General features: G+C 44.1%; 1 protein-coding gene across 8 annotated transcripts in view; it reads left to right on the top strand.

The window, feature by feature from the left end:
* The first annotated feature begins 486 nt into the window (after positions 1-486).
* The window catches only part of bru3 (CUGBP Elav-like family member bruno 3), a 590,175-nt gene continuing 577,497 nt past the window's right edge, over positions 487-13,164 (top strand). For 3 of the 8 annotated variants that reach the window (XM_076691009.1, XM_034323653.2, XM_034323650.2), the window contains exon 1: positions 490-1,994. In XM_076691009.1, coding sequence (XP_076547124.1) covers positions 1,709-1,994 — 286 coding nt within the window. In that variant the 5' untranslated portion in view covers positions 490-1,708. Of the gene's footprint in view, positions 1,995-13,164 lie in introns of all 8 variants that reach the window. The other 5 variants (XM_034323656.2, XM_034323651.2, XM_034323654.2 and 2 more) reach the window with 4 other exon arrangements.

Genomic DNA, 13,164 nt, shown 5'->3' with positions numbered 1-13,164 from the left:
CATGAATTACGAAAGAAAATTCAGCGGGAGGAAAAAAGAGGGGTGAACTTTCGGGAAATTTCAAATAGCCGAGGAAAAGCGTTTAATTTGAAAACAGCTGAGCTTGGTGCAATTCTCGAGTATATAGGACAGGCGTCGCGAACACGACGGTGGAAACAGCAACTTTGTGTTTCATGGAATCTAATTTCCAGGCGAATTCGGGTGAATAGGACAGCAGAGGTTAAGGCCGATCCATGGAAATGGATGGCGTATATAGAGGTTGTTACGAAGTTGGGCAGGCTAATAAGAGGGTGCAAAGACGCCCTCGTGCCCGGCAAAGGCTCGACAGGGGAAGTGCACCCCTTATATATTGAGATGGGGTGACGTCGTAGGGTTGGTTACGTAGGAGGGGAAGGGTGCGTGTAATTTCCCGGTGGACGATGGCGTCAGGGCGCGTGGTGAGGATCAAGCCGGGGGTCGTTTAACCACCAGTGTTGTCTAGTGTCTCGTGAGCTGTGTCGTAGTTCTGTTCTCTCGTGATCGTGAACGTGCTGTACTTGTGATCGTTTAGTTATTAATTCTATTAAATAAGTATCTGTATCCCGATATTACCATTAGAAACATCGTGCCAAAGAAAAATTCAATATCGAACATTCTTCTCAAGCACACTGTGTACGATGAAATTAGTGCAATATATCGTGTAAATAATTGACCAATTACCATTCGTGTTTACCCCGATTCAAGGTGGTATTTGTCTGGTGAAAGTGCAGTATCGTGATCGGCATTTAAGTGTTCGCTGTATCCCCTTCCGTTGCTTCTAAGTGTGTTGTTGATAAATCTGAACGAATTCTTCAACTATATCCGACGTTCTCTATTCAGATTATCTACGAACTATCCGAGCAACTGGTGTTCGTGCACACGCGGCCACAGGCATCGCTTAGTACGTGTTTATCGATTAAGTTAGCTCGAATCGATAAGAATCTCATATTGGTAGGTACTTTTGAAACGGCGAGGTATAGTAATCGTGTAATCGGCGCGAGTGGAGGTAGATCGCGTAATCTGTAGATCAATCGGACGGACATTAAATCCACGTGGATCAGGGAGAGGAAGCAGAACGGTTCGGTTCGGCTCGGCCCGGCTCGACTCGGCAGCGTGCGCTCAATTTACTCGGGCAGCAGATATTTTTCTAAAGGCCTCTCTTAATGCGCTTCGAAAGCCATTAATCGTTGCGTGCGAGCGGCATCGTCGGTTCCCTCTTTCCACCGGCTTCCTTTATTTCACCCTCTTTCTCGTTAAGTATTCGCTTTCCCGTGCACGAGCCGCATTAGCCACTTCCCACCCTCTCCACCATCTTCCTATCTTGCTCCTTCCTTCCCTTCGCTCCTGCCGCCCTTCCCGCGTCGCTCTGTTTTCCGTTCCAACGAAGATTACGCTATCGTGTATTTTTTATCGAGCTCCTGATTAAAACCGGACCTCCTGCTCCTCCTCTTTCTCCCTTTGCCCGTTCCAACCGACCCACACCCTCTATCTGTACCGCACCGTTCGTTCGTCGGCGACTCTGCTTTCGGCAAATAACGCCTCCGTTTCACGCTCTCGCCACCTGCGAGACCCGAAACCAGCCGGTTACCCTCGCTGACGACAGTTAACGAGTACCTTCGCGACCCTACCCCACCGGATCACCCCACCTAACGTGTCAACTGCCCGCTGACTTTGTTCGCGGTCGTGGTTTATGCGAGAGCCGATAAGTAATCGGCAGACCGTTTTAGCCGAAAACACGTGGATAGAGCTGGGTACACGAGTACCAACGCGCAGTCGAACGCGAACGGAAAGCAGAGAAATGTTGATACCAGTGTCGTCACCGCCGTCCTCCAACGACGGAGACGGCGCCATCAAACTGTTTGTTGGACAAATACCGAGACACCTCGAGGAAGAGGCGTTGAGACCGATGTTCGAGGAGTTTGGGAAAATCTATGAGTTCACCGTGCTCAAGGATAAGTACACGGGCATGCACAAGGGTGAGTGAGATCTAGTAATTGTATTTAATTTGAGGAATCTTTCGTCGATGAACTTTTAAGATAGGCACGTAGTTTACTTGGTAAATATTGAAATACTTTTTCCCATTTGAAATATTAAGAAATATTCTGACTAAAATCTGAAGCGTGACACAAGCGCGACATATAATATTAAATGCAAAATGAAAATTATCAATGCAACCGTGTAAAAGAGCCACGTGGAGGGTAGATAACCTGGACAAACTATGCCATTTCTGTAAGTTTAACCAAGATAAGTGTGAACGAAGCATTTTGCCGCGATAACAAGTGGAAACCTGCGTCCATGAACGTTGGGGAGGGAGAAGGGGGGGGGGCTAGGTTGGTAGCAAGGTGTACAGAAGCGATGTGTATCGCAACGAGCACCCTTTGCATTGTAGGGCCGGACGACGGCGCATTATATATCGTATCGTCGGCGTGGTAGCTTTCGAAACGCGACTGAGAGATTAATCAGGATTTATTCTTTTGTCTCACGACGTGGTGTATGGCGCGGCAACTGTGGGCGGGAACAGAGAAACGTTTCGAGTGCGAGAAAGATCGCGGTAGGGTTAAAAAGGAGGGAAGGGAGGAAAAAAAGGGGGGGGCGGAGAGAGAAACGCGGCAAAGGGGCATAGAGAAGAGCGGGCTAAGCCGGTGAAACAATAAATTTCGCGGGCATTCACGTCGATCGCCGAGAGGATGAGCCGACGTCGACGATCGACGGCCTTTGTTGGCCGGCCGTAAGCCTCCCTATCCACCCTTGCTAACCTCTCCTTCTCACCGAACGGCCTCGACCAATCTCTTCTTCCCTCGAACATCGCGATGCACCAGACGCCGGCAAACCTGATACAATAGGACAAACGTTTCACCAACGTTTCGTGCCGTTTCCGTAACGGAAACTTGTCCCGGAAACGGGGACTTTAACACTGACGTCACCGGTCACCGGTCGTGTAGCCTCTTCTCCTAGCGAGAAGAGGTAGGATCTAATGCCACCACTCGATCCCTGCTGCTCGAATTACGACGGGGTCGGTTATGCGATATTTTCGTATAAACGAAAAAGAAATATATATGTATATATATATATATATGTATACACACTGTATATGGAAGGGACAAAAGCTGGAGCCGAGAGAAGAGCTCCTGGTGACGCGGTACTTCGCCTCGGTTGGGATTTTATAAAGGCATTTGGAAAAATGAGACAACGCTCGGAGAGCTGCTCGGATTGTCTTCATGAATTGTGCATCAGCCGAGAAGCCTCGAGCTCCTTGAACGATTTTATTCGGAATTTCGGCTTCGACGATCGCTACGTTATTATGAAACTAGTTTTCCGCAGGAAATACCGGTATCCTTTTGATTCTCGATCGATAACCGTCTTGCAAGTGTCGATTCGTAAAGATGAGGTTTCGAAGCAAAGCGGGGGGGGGTTAGCGTTTATTTTATGTATAGGAATGCTGCTACTTTCTTGAAAACTATGAAATATAAGAAAATGTTCAAAGTATTAACTCTTGAATAACGGAGTTAAATTTAGGAAATGGAAATAATATGAAATACAAAATTAAATTAAAATTAGGGCTCTCTCCATGGTCCGCCGTCTAAAGGTTAATATTATAATTGAGGTAAGACGAGGTCATTTTCAAACAAGAAATCTATCTTTTATCAAAAAAGGAACAAAGATTCTTCAAAGGAAGACAGTGATCAATCTGCATGTGCTTTCTGTCTTAGGAATCCGCAAAGGGTTGGGTTAAGTGTTTAGAATGTCAAGGTTGGATTTATTGGCCATGTACCGAAGAAAAGGATGAAAATGAGAACATTGCTTTTGTGTATCACATATATGAATAATTGCACATCATTATCAAATTGGGCATCATCATTAAGCCCAAAATGATATTCTTGTATTTTCAGTTTTAAAATAATTTCTTCTTAGCCTCCCCTCTTAACTTTTAGATAGTAAACGATGTCCTTCGAAGGATTTCGCTTATTTAATTTGCAGGCAAAACCGTTCGCCTGACCGTAGTCAGGAATGCGGCTGTTTTACAATAAATATCCGGCCGATAAGCTGTACAGAAGCGCGGGCTGGCCGTTGGATAGGGTAGATTTTTATTTTCGCAGCCGTGCGAAATTTATGGTTGACGAATGGCCGTTCGAGTTTTTTGCCAGGAAATAGCTCATTAATCTTTCGAATTATTCCCGCTTCCAACTTTACTACGTTTCACCGGTACACCTGGTCGTATCGACGATATTTTGTTGCCTCTACCGTGTTTGTATCAAAGGCGTATGCATATGCATGTTTCGGATGAGATTATACGTTTGATGCGTGTCGCTGTCATGCCTATTAAGTTTAGAATCCGCCGCGTGTACGGGAAACGGTACACCATGCTTAGCCGAGTGCTTTAATTTTTAAATCGTTATCTGTCATTCCATCGTTTTTGCTGGATTATCCCGGCGCGGCTCGCTATCTATTTGGGTTATCGTAATTAGCCGCGTTTAAATCGGATTACGTATTTCGCGATTAACGACCGCGCGAACATAAAGATATTTGTACCGCGACGCTTTTGAAAATATGTTCATTATCGGACGGGGGTGTGGGTATGTGTGTGTACCGAAAAGAAAAGCTTTGTCCACGGACACGTGAAACGGCTACAAAGCCATTACGAAACGATTTTCGGCAATCGCGCCCGCCGCGGCACCTGTAATTTCAAGCTTTCCAGTAAACAAGGGCGCGTGGATTCGAACCGGTGTGTTCGTTGAAACAATCGGGGCTCACTTTGCCAACAACCGACGAAATGTATTTGTTTGCATTGACATTCGCCAAGTCAAATAGCGCGTTCACTGACGCTTTTATCCGTCCATCAACCGAAAACTATAGTGTGATCTCGTTGAATGAAAGATAAAGGAAATAATAATGATTGGCTTTAGCTACTTAGAAAAGTCGTTATACAACCTCGCCGGTCCTAGGATGGTGGGTTCATTAAAATGCACATCTGAAAGCCGCGATGCTTCATTCAACACCGAGGTTCCTTTATTTTACATCCGCCACGCTCTCTTTCAATACGTTGTGCCTGTAACCTTCTGTGAAGTTTTTCGTTGAGAACCGTGTAGGAGGTTGCAGGACACAGAGGAACGGAGGGAGGGCGTGGCAAGAGGTCGAGTTAGGAAAGGTAGTGCTCAACGGCGACGAGGCTGCAACCGACACGGCAGTCTTGTAGTTTCGAAACAGCTCTCCAATTTTAATGAGACCCGTCTATTTCTCCGCGATTCTGTCTCCGTGTTACGGCCTGTCTTCGTGTAATTATATTTTGATTCCTCGAGCTGTGCAGCTCTCCCCCTCGAACCCGTCCCTGTTCCACCTTCATCCGCCCATCCCTTGTCACGGTTTTCAGCCAAACTTTTCCTCTCTTTCCTACGCGGTCCTTGTCCTCGCCGCCTTTTCCATCCTTCTTTCGGCTATTATCTTCTTATCGTCCCTTCTTTTTCCTTCACTTTCATTCGTCGGTCACAGAAGGTAGCAGAAGCTTGTTGCGAATGCTAATACATCCTCCTCTTCAACTCTCTTGGCTACCATCGACCGGCTGGATCATGGTACATCCACACCACCCATCCACCCGTTGCCTCAACGTCACCTTACTCTTTTCTTTCCCACGACCAGCAGATACGGCGATCCTCTTTCCGCCTGCCGGCACTCGACCAATTTGTTTTGCCCTACAGATTGAGTTACAATTCAGCGTAAATAGAAAACTACCGTCCCGGTTCCCCGTTCACGGGAACTCGCTTTGCATTCCCTTTATTTCACCGGTCGCTCCATTGGCTGCCACTTCGGCATCCTTACTTAATTACCTGCTAGTTACGATACTTTCCTAAACTTTCCGTCCTTGGTATTCGAGGACGCTTCTTGGTATTCTTTCCTACTTTGTTGTCTTCTTGGTGGTATATGGTTGTTAGCGACGCGGTGACCCATTAACCCTCGAATGATGATTAGGTATTCAAATTTTCAATTTAAATGCAATTCATATGATAGAGAAAAATGTTCTTCCTATCGCTACTAATTAGCAAAGAGACGAATCTTTGCATCTCCTTTAATGAGGAGATGCTGATGATTTAATCTCTGATAAATCTACCTCAGTCAAAATATACATTCTACGATGATATGAGTTTTGCAAGTTTAAAATTTCACTTCATTCACTGCGAAAGTAGAATTGTTGTTATTTTTTCACGTCCAACGTGAAGTGGTCTTAAACGTTTCCATGAAACGATGACTAGGTTCGAAACACGATTCAACTGAATGCTACAATTCACAATCAAAACGGTATCGAGATGCAACGAGCAACGGTAAAATCGTGCCGCGACCGTTGGGGCATAATTTAAGCGACAAACGTATATCATTTTGTCGTTCAATTAAATGTATTAAAATATAAATCTTGATATCGGGGCTGGCCGCAGAATAGAATCAAATGAAATCATTTCCTTTCAATTGCAAGCGTTTGTGCAGTAGAGTGGATTTAAAGAGAACGCGTCCATCGATTCGCACGTATACGTATATGTACCTATGTACAGGGTGTCCCAGGTATTTCCTGTCAAAGCATAGAGATTCATTCTATTAATAAAAATAAGAAAATCTATCGAAAATTTTTTTAATTACGTAATGTAAGTGGTTAAATATTTTTCTGAAATCTTTTATATTCTCATAAATTAATGATTAATATTTTCATATCATAATATATAATTAATTAATCTTAATTATTGCTTCATAAATTAGCAAATAAATATTGGATAGTGTCTAAACAAGGAATGAAACTTCCACACTATGTAAATTTAATTTCAAAAATTTCTTTTTTTATTTTTATTTACCAAAAATATTTTTGCGCTTAGTTAAAAAAAAAAATACCGCGGAACACCCTGTACATGTATATGTCGATGCGAGCGATAACTACGAGTTTAACTCTCGCGAGCGGTTTGCTCGTTTCAGCGTATTTAACAGCAGTGTAGCAAAGGGCTCAGCTGTTGGGGTGGTTGGCACATGGGGACCATGGCACACGCCATTACAATGGCAACCAACCCCGTTGCCAGCCTTCCCGCAATCTCTCTCCTCTCTCGACACGAGGTTCACGAGGGCTGTCTGTCCGTTCGTCCGTTCGTTCGTTCGTTCGTTCGTTCGTACGTTCGTCTCTTCGTCTGCATACACGGCCGTATGTTATCCCACTTTTTTTTTGCCACAGGCCTCTCTACAATCGCATCGTTTCTGTCTCTCCTACACCGTGCAGATCGATCCGGTGAACGCATCGCCCTCTGGCCCATTGAAAATTGCTAGGATTCGGGACAATTTGGTGTTCGAATTGACAATAGAGGAATTGTTGTTTTTAATCCGTACGAAATCCTCTTTGCAACGGTACCTCGTTGTCCCGAAAATAATACCGGCCGACGTCTTCACCGCGATTTAATCACTAACAATTTTGTTGTTAACCAACCGACGTCTCCTTTCATCAACTTTCAACCTGAGAATATGGCAAAATTTATATTTGTCAAAACAATGAACATCGGATTAGCTGGATAGAAACGAGGCTGGGTTTGGACTTCTCAAAATTAACAGAAATAAAAATTTTTCCTTAACTTTGTAAACTTCTAAAATTCAAAGAATTTTTTTACTGATATCCCTTTTCTCGAGGGGATGCATTTTCTTTCCCAGTCTAATAACTGACCAGATCGAGGTCCAGTGGATTCTAAGGATCCCCCACTCGGTTTACTTCCGACGAATAGTAAGCATGGTCGAAGAAAAAGATGATTTTTCGTCAGGCATAGAGTCCATTAGAATAACGAGCACGCGTATTGTTTCGGTATAAACAAGATAGAGAGGGCGAGAATGCGAACGGCTAAGGAATACCATGGCAGATTGTAGCCGGCACGCGTGTGTACGTGTGTGAGTGCGAACACCCTTCTAAGAAGGATTTGTACGATAGAAGGGAGCAAGGCACTGGGGAAATAAGGTAATACCTACGGCTTTGTCTCGATCGGGGGCAAGAAGAAGAGGGTAGTTGCCGAGGGAAGTAAAGGACACTGGGTTGCATCACCTTATTTCGCTGCAACGATGCATTTTCTCTCCTTCTTACCTACTTCCCGCTAGCTTTATTACATTCGAAAAAGGGAACGCACTAGGGCTATCGCGACTGGTATCAAACTTAAAATTACACTCTCGCCCGGCAAAAGCAGGGGGCGCGAGGGAAGAAGTTGCAGGGCTATGTCGATCCTTGCTGCCGGAAAATTCCGGACCGCCGAACACGAAGAATAGGAATTCCCATCGTGACGGTAGGAGGTTGGACCTCGAGATGGGAGGCATAACCTACGATGCATTTTCTCCCGTTGTTCCGGCGGACGCGAAATCCTCCACAGATTCATTCGCCGGGCAGAAACAAGAGCCGTGAAATTCTTTGGCCGAAAGCTTTTATACGGAATGCGGGTTGGCAAAGAAATAGAAAAGTACGGATTCTATGGTGCGTTCTACGTGCCGCGGTCGTTCTATTGGAAGGACTAACTAATTACTTCCTCTTTAAATAACATCTCATTTCGCGTTCAAAATAAAATACCTTACCGTTGAAATATCTGTATCGGTCTTTGATTCAGATTGAAATTCGTCGTCGTACGAATGGCTCTATTTGGGCGATGTAATTACCGATCCCGACTTTTATTCATCTTTAGCAGTTTTTCCTGGAAAAGTATTTCGTAGGCTCGTTCATTTTTTGTTACCGTTCGTTACGGTTTTTCTATTCTGATGTGCCGTCAGAAGCTAAAGAGAATGGTTCGTCAAGGAGCCTGGTAAAGGTACAAAGAAATATTGAAGATGAAACGCTTTGGTACTAAGAGGCATTTTTTTCCAGAATTAATCAGGTCACTGGTGTTCTTATTAGAGATGTTTCCTCGGTGTCTAATGCGATTATTATAGAAACAAGAAATAATTAATTCTGTCGTATATTTTCTTTAAATAAATCATTGTTCAATGTTAACTGATTAATTAACACACGATGCAGTACGATACGTACATGGTTATTGAATGAAAACTAGCAGACTTAAACAACTGTTGCGGTTATCAGAACGATGCGTTATCGGGGGTAACGAGCAAAGTTCCGTGTAAAATTTCAAGGCTCCATCGTTTTAGGTTTACATGCGAAAGCGATGCATAGTTGAAGACACGAAGATAATCCAGACGGCGGAAGTATGTCGGTGTTCCGAGGCTCATGGCGAAAGCTTCTCTTCTGCTTCCTCCTTCGTCTCCTCCTTCGCCTATATATTCACTTCTCCTCACGGTTTAGTACGTGCTCTCCTCCTCTTCTCGCTGCTCTAATGTCTTAATCTTTCGTGTGTGAAGAATTGGGCTGGGCCAAATGAAATTTGCATAGTCGTTACCAAGCCCGCCTTTACGACGGCTCGTTCCGTCGATCCGCCTTAGGCCCTTTTGGCTCCGAGGAAAGAACACGACCGTGCATGATCATCCGTTTGATTGCTAAAGAAAACATTTCCTGATATATATATATATGAACCGACTTCGTTGTCTTCAAAACACAACGAACGAATGCAATATTGAAACACGGGTCAAGCGAGGCTCAACGATAACGATGCAAAGGACAGGACACGCGATTGTAAAATTGAAAAAAGAAAAAATAAAACTAAAAAGGGTTGCTTTATTCTTATTCATCGTGTGCTCGTATTCTACGGGGTATCTAGAATTCAATAATACGTCGCGAACGGAATATCGAATACTTTTAATAATCGAGCCCTTCCGTTCGAACAAACAGCCTCGCGAACCCCCGCCCCCTCGACGACTGTATCTAAATTGTAAATTCGTGGCTCTTAGTTACAGATGCATCGTTGAAGCTACAAGCTGTACCAGCAATATAAACGCTGGTAAATGACAAGAGTTTGCATTCAGTTTACCAAGGTATATACGGTCGCATTCAATTGGTCAAAGTATCTCTGCAATGTCCCCGATCGATCTTTAATAAGCGTCTCTGGTCGGATAAGGATCCGAGCCGGTGTACAGGGAGGATGGGCTTTGAGGTGTAGAGAAGGAGGAGTGTAGGAACAACGTAGAACGCGTTTGCTAGGTCAGGAGGTTCAGGAGCCGATAAGGGCTTGCCAGCTATGCCCGTTAACGACTATGTAAATTGACGGGTCTATTTATTCTAGCCGTCGTATCGAGATTCCTTCGGATGAACACGTCACGGTGGCCAATTTCTCCGAGTCGCGGTTTCAACTATCCCAAAGCAATTATGTTAATTCCATGGTAGTCTTCTAATTACGCTGGACTGTATCCATCGTTGTTAATCGTTCGTTTACGCGATCATCCTTCGTGTAGTTTTGGATCCATCTTTCCTCCCCCCTCGGCTCGTTTCGTCATAATGTACAAGGTTTTACGTTGGGAACGAGATGGCAAATAAATTTAGTGGCCGCGAAATTGCTTCTTCGACGGATACTCGATAAGAGAGTGGGCTATCATAACGCGCTGTCCGACCATTTTATTGCAATGCTAAAGTAGGTATTGATCCGAATCCAGGAGAATCACGAACTAAGGTGCTCGACGACCATCGATCCGTCGTGGAGAAAGAGCAAGAGGAGGTGAAGGAGAAAGAGGAGGAGGGTAATCATTTTCCGTGTCCTCCTGCTGCTGCTGCTCCTCCTCCTCCGCCTCCTCCACCTCTTCTTCCGTCGGTTATCCGAATTGGGTTCGAGGGGGTCTCGTAGCAAAGTTTGGGGACTAGGAGAGGACACAAACACCTCCTTTCGGGTGTTGAGAAGGAGAAGGGGATCGGGTAGGCCCCGGTTGGCGCAGAGAGGTGAAGCACGATCCGTCGGAAGATGAAGAGAGACGGACAAAGAAAACGAGAGAAAGTGCGAGACGAAGAGAGAGGGAGATTGCTCTCTCGCTCTCTCTAGGTTTAGAATGAGAGGATGCATGAGAGACTGCTCCAGACCGTGGAGAGTGGAGTGAGGGTGCTGCCTTGGGGTTCATTATTCAGGGCTATTGATTTCCATCCACCTCCTACCATCAGACCACCCAACACCACCGACGACCAAGAGCAAAAGAGAAATAGAGGAAGAACGAGGGAGATGGGAGCAGAAAGAGATTGACGGGCGGCCGTTCTCTTTCTTTCTTTCTTCTTTCTTCCTTTCCTTTACTCTCCGCCCTTCCTGTATCCATCTGTTTGCCTCTTTCAACCCCCTCCTACCCTTTCGCTGTTCTCCTCAACTGTTCTATTCCTACTGCATCAACCTACATACTAACTGACATGCACTTAAAGCCAGCCACTCCACCTATAACGAGTAGAAAAGTTGTAGTATCAATCGGTACCTTCGATGCGTAAGGATTCGATCGTTTTCATTCCTTTCGTTTCATTTCGTTTCGTTTCGTTCCTTTCCCTTCGGATACATCTTATCGTGGATATATCTTCGATCGGGCAACTTATCTCTGACGTTTTGCGATAGACACGTCGTTGAGAAAACCGGTGATGTAGTGGTATCTCTGTCCGAACGGACACGATCCTCCATTTATCCTTGATATCTGAATTTAAAGAGGCGCAAAAAAGTAGGATAGAGGCGTTTTCGACGATCCCAGCCGGTCTTGAATTTGTCGATTTCTCCATCGTCTTCCGTGGAGTTAACGGAGTTAGGCCACAACTTCCGTCGAAACTTTCTACCCGTAACGACGGTCCGAAGGGACTTGCGAGTTTTCTCTTTGAAATCCCTCGCTCGCGGTTTCCCGTCTGTGAGAAATCACCTTAAGGATCACGGGTATCACCACGGGAGGGTTAGTCGCGTGATCTTTATCCAGCATTCGATTTTTTTTTACCTACGGAAAAAGTTAGGAAAAAACGACATTGGGAGAGATCGGATGAGAAAATATATAATTGATTATAAGTCATCCCTTTAGTTCGTTTTCCTTCATTGATTCTAACGCGAGAATTATGTTTTATTGGAGATTTAAATTCAACAGTTAGAAGTGAAACAGAGATGGATCTTTACGAAGAAAATTTCATTCACAAGAGGAAGTTTTGCTCTTGGATGCACGAATTTCATTCAGTCGAAGAGAAAGATATCCAAGAATTGTTATAATGATGATTTATGGCGATCGAGAGTGCTTTGACTTCACGTCGCCTTTCATTTTAATGTTACTTGTTACATAATTTGAAAAGATATCTCGTTGTGTAGTAAATGAAAGGGTTATTACACCCTGTTTTTTGTTATAACTGCTTATGACGTTGATTGATCGTGAAATATTCTGGGGAAAGCTGTATGAGAACAGCATCTATTTATTTTATTTATTACGTTACGTTATTCGTTTCCTTCTTCCAATCATTAATTAAAATAGAAGATCATTGAAGTGTTATGTCTTTAGTTTTGGTAAAAATATAAAATTTTGCTAGAAGTACTTCTAGCACATCCACTCATTATTCCAATGGCCATTTCATTAAAGACAGAGCTACCAATTCCGTCGTTTTTGCATTAATTAACAAAAAGTAGTTGACTTCAATGATTATATTTATAGTTCTGTCGGAAGACTAGAAAGTGTTAATATTCATAATAACGTTGATAGGAGCCAGGGAACTTCGCGTACTGTCCGTAGAACGGTGTACGAATTATCATTGATCTGTATCACTTGCTCTGTTCTAAAAATTCAATTTCCTTAATACTCGGTAAAAAATGGACACGATGTATCAAGACGGATTAAAACTCTAATTATTAAGAATGAGGATTATATAATAAATCATCAAATTTAGATTTTTAGTTTTTTTTAATCATCATTTCTTAGATTACAGATTGGTCATTAGTGACCGACATAGCAATTAACTTATTAAATAACGAATATTTCTATGAAACAGCATAATTGCTCCACTAGTCATCAAATTATCCTTCGTCTGACATTTTCTTAGCCCTTTCTGAAACTTCAGCCCTCTTTGACGGTGACCAACGTTGCGTAACGTAAAACTCCATTAGGTGTTAGCTCCTCCGTCGACGGTTAAACCGTTACTCGTTCCTCCGGTCGTAGGTAGAAACGAGTCGAAGCAAACGGTGGACGTAGGCGGATAGGGATATATAGGCGACCGGCGGTATACCGGCACCGGAGAGCCAGTATACTGGTCGCGTATCTATAGGGATTGCAGCGCCGCGGGCGCCG

This window comes from Osmia lignaria, chromosome 11 (genome assembly GCF_051020975.1).
Source record: "Osmia lignaria lignaria isolate PbOS001 chromosome 11, iyOsmLign1, whole genome shotgun sequence".
Lineage (NCBI taxonomy): Eukaryota > Metazoa > Arthropoda > Insecta > Hymenoptera > Megachilidae > Osmia > Osmia lignaria.
The sequence above is the reverse complement of the archived record's forward strand: the minus strand, read 5'-3'. Positions and strand labels throughout refer to the sequence as shown.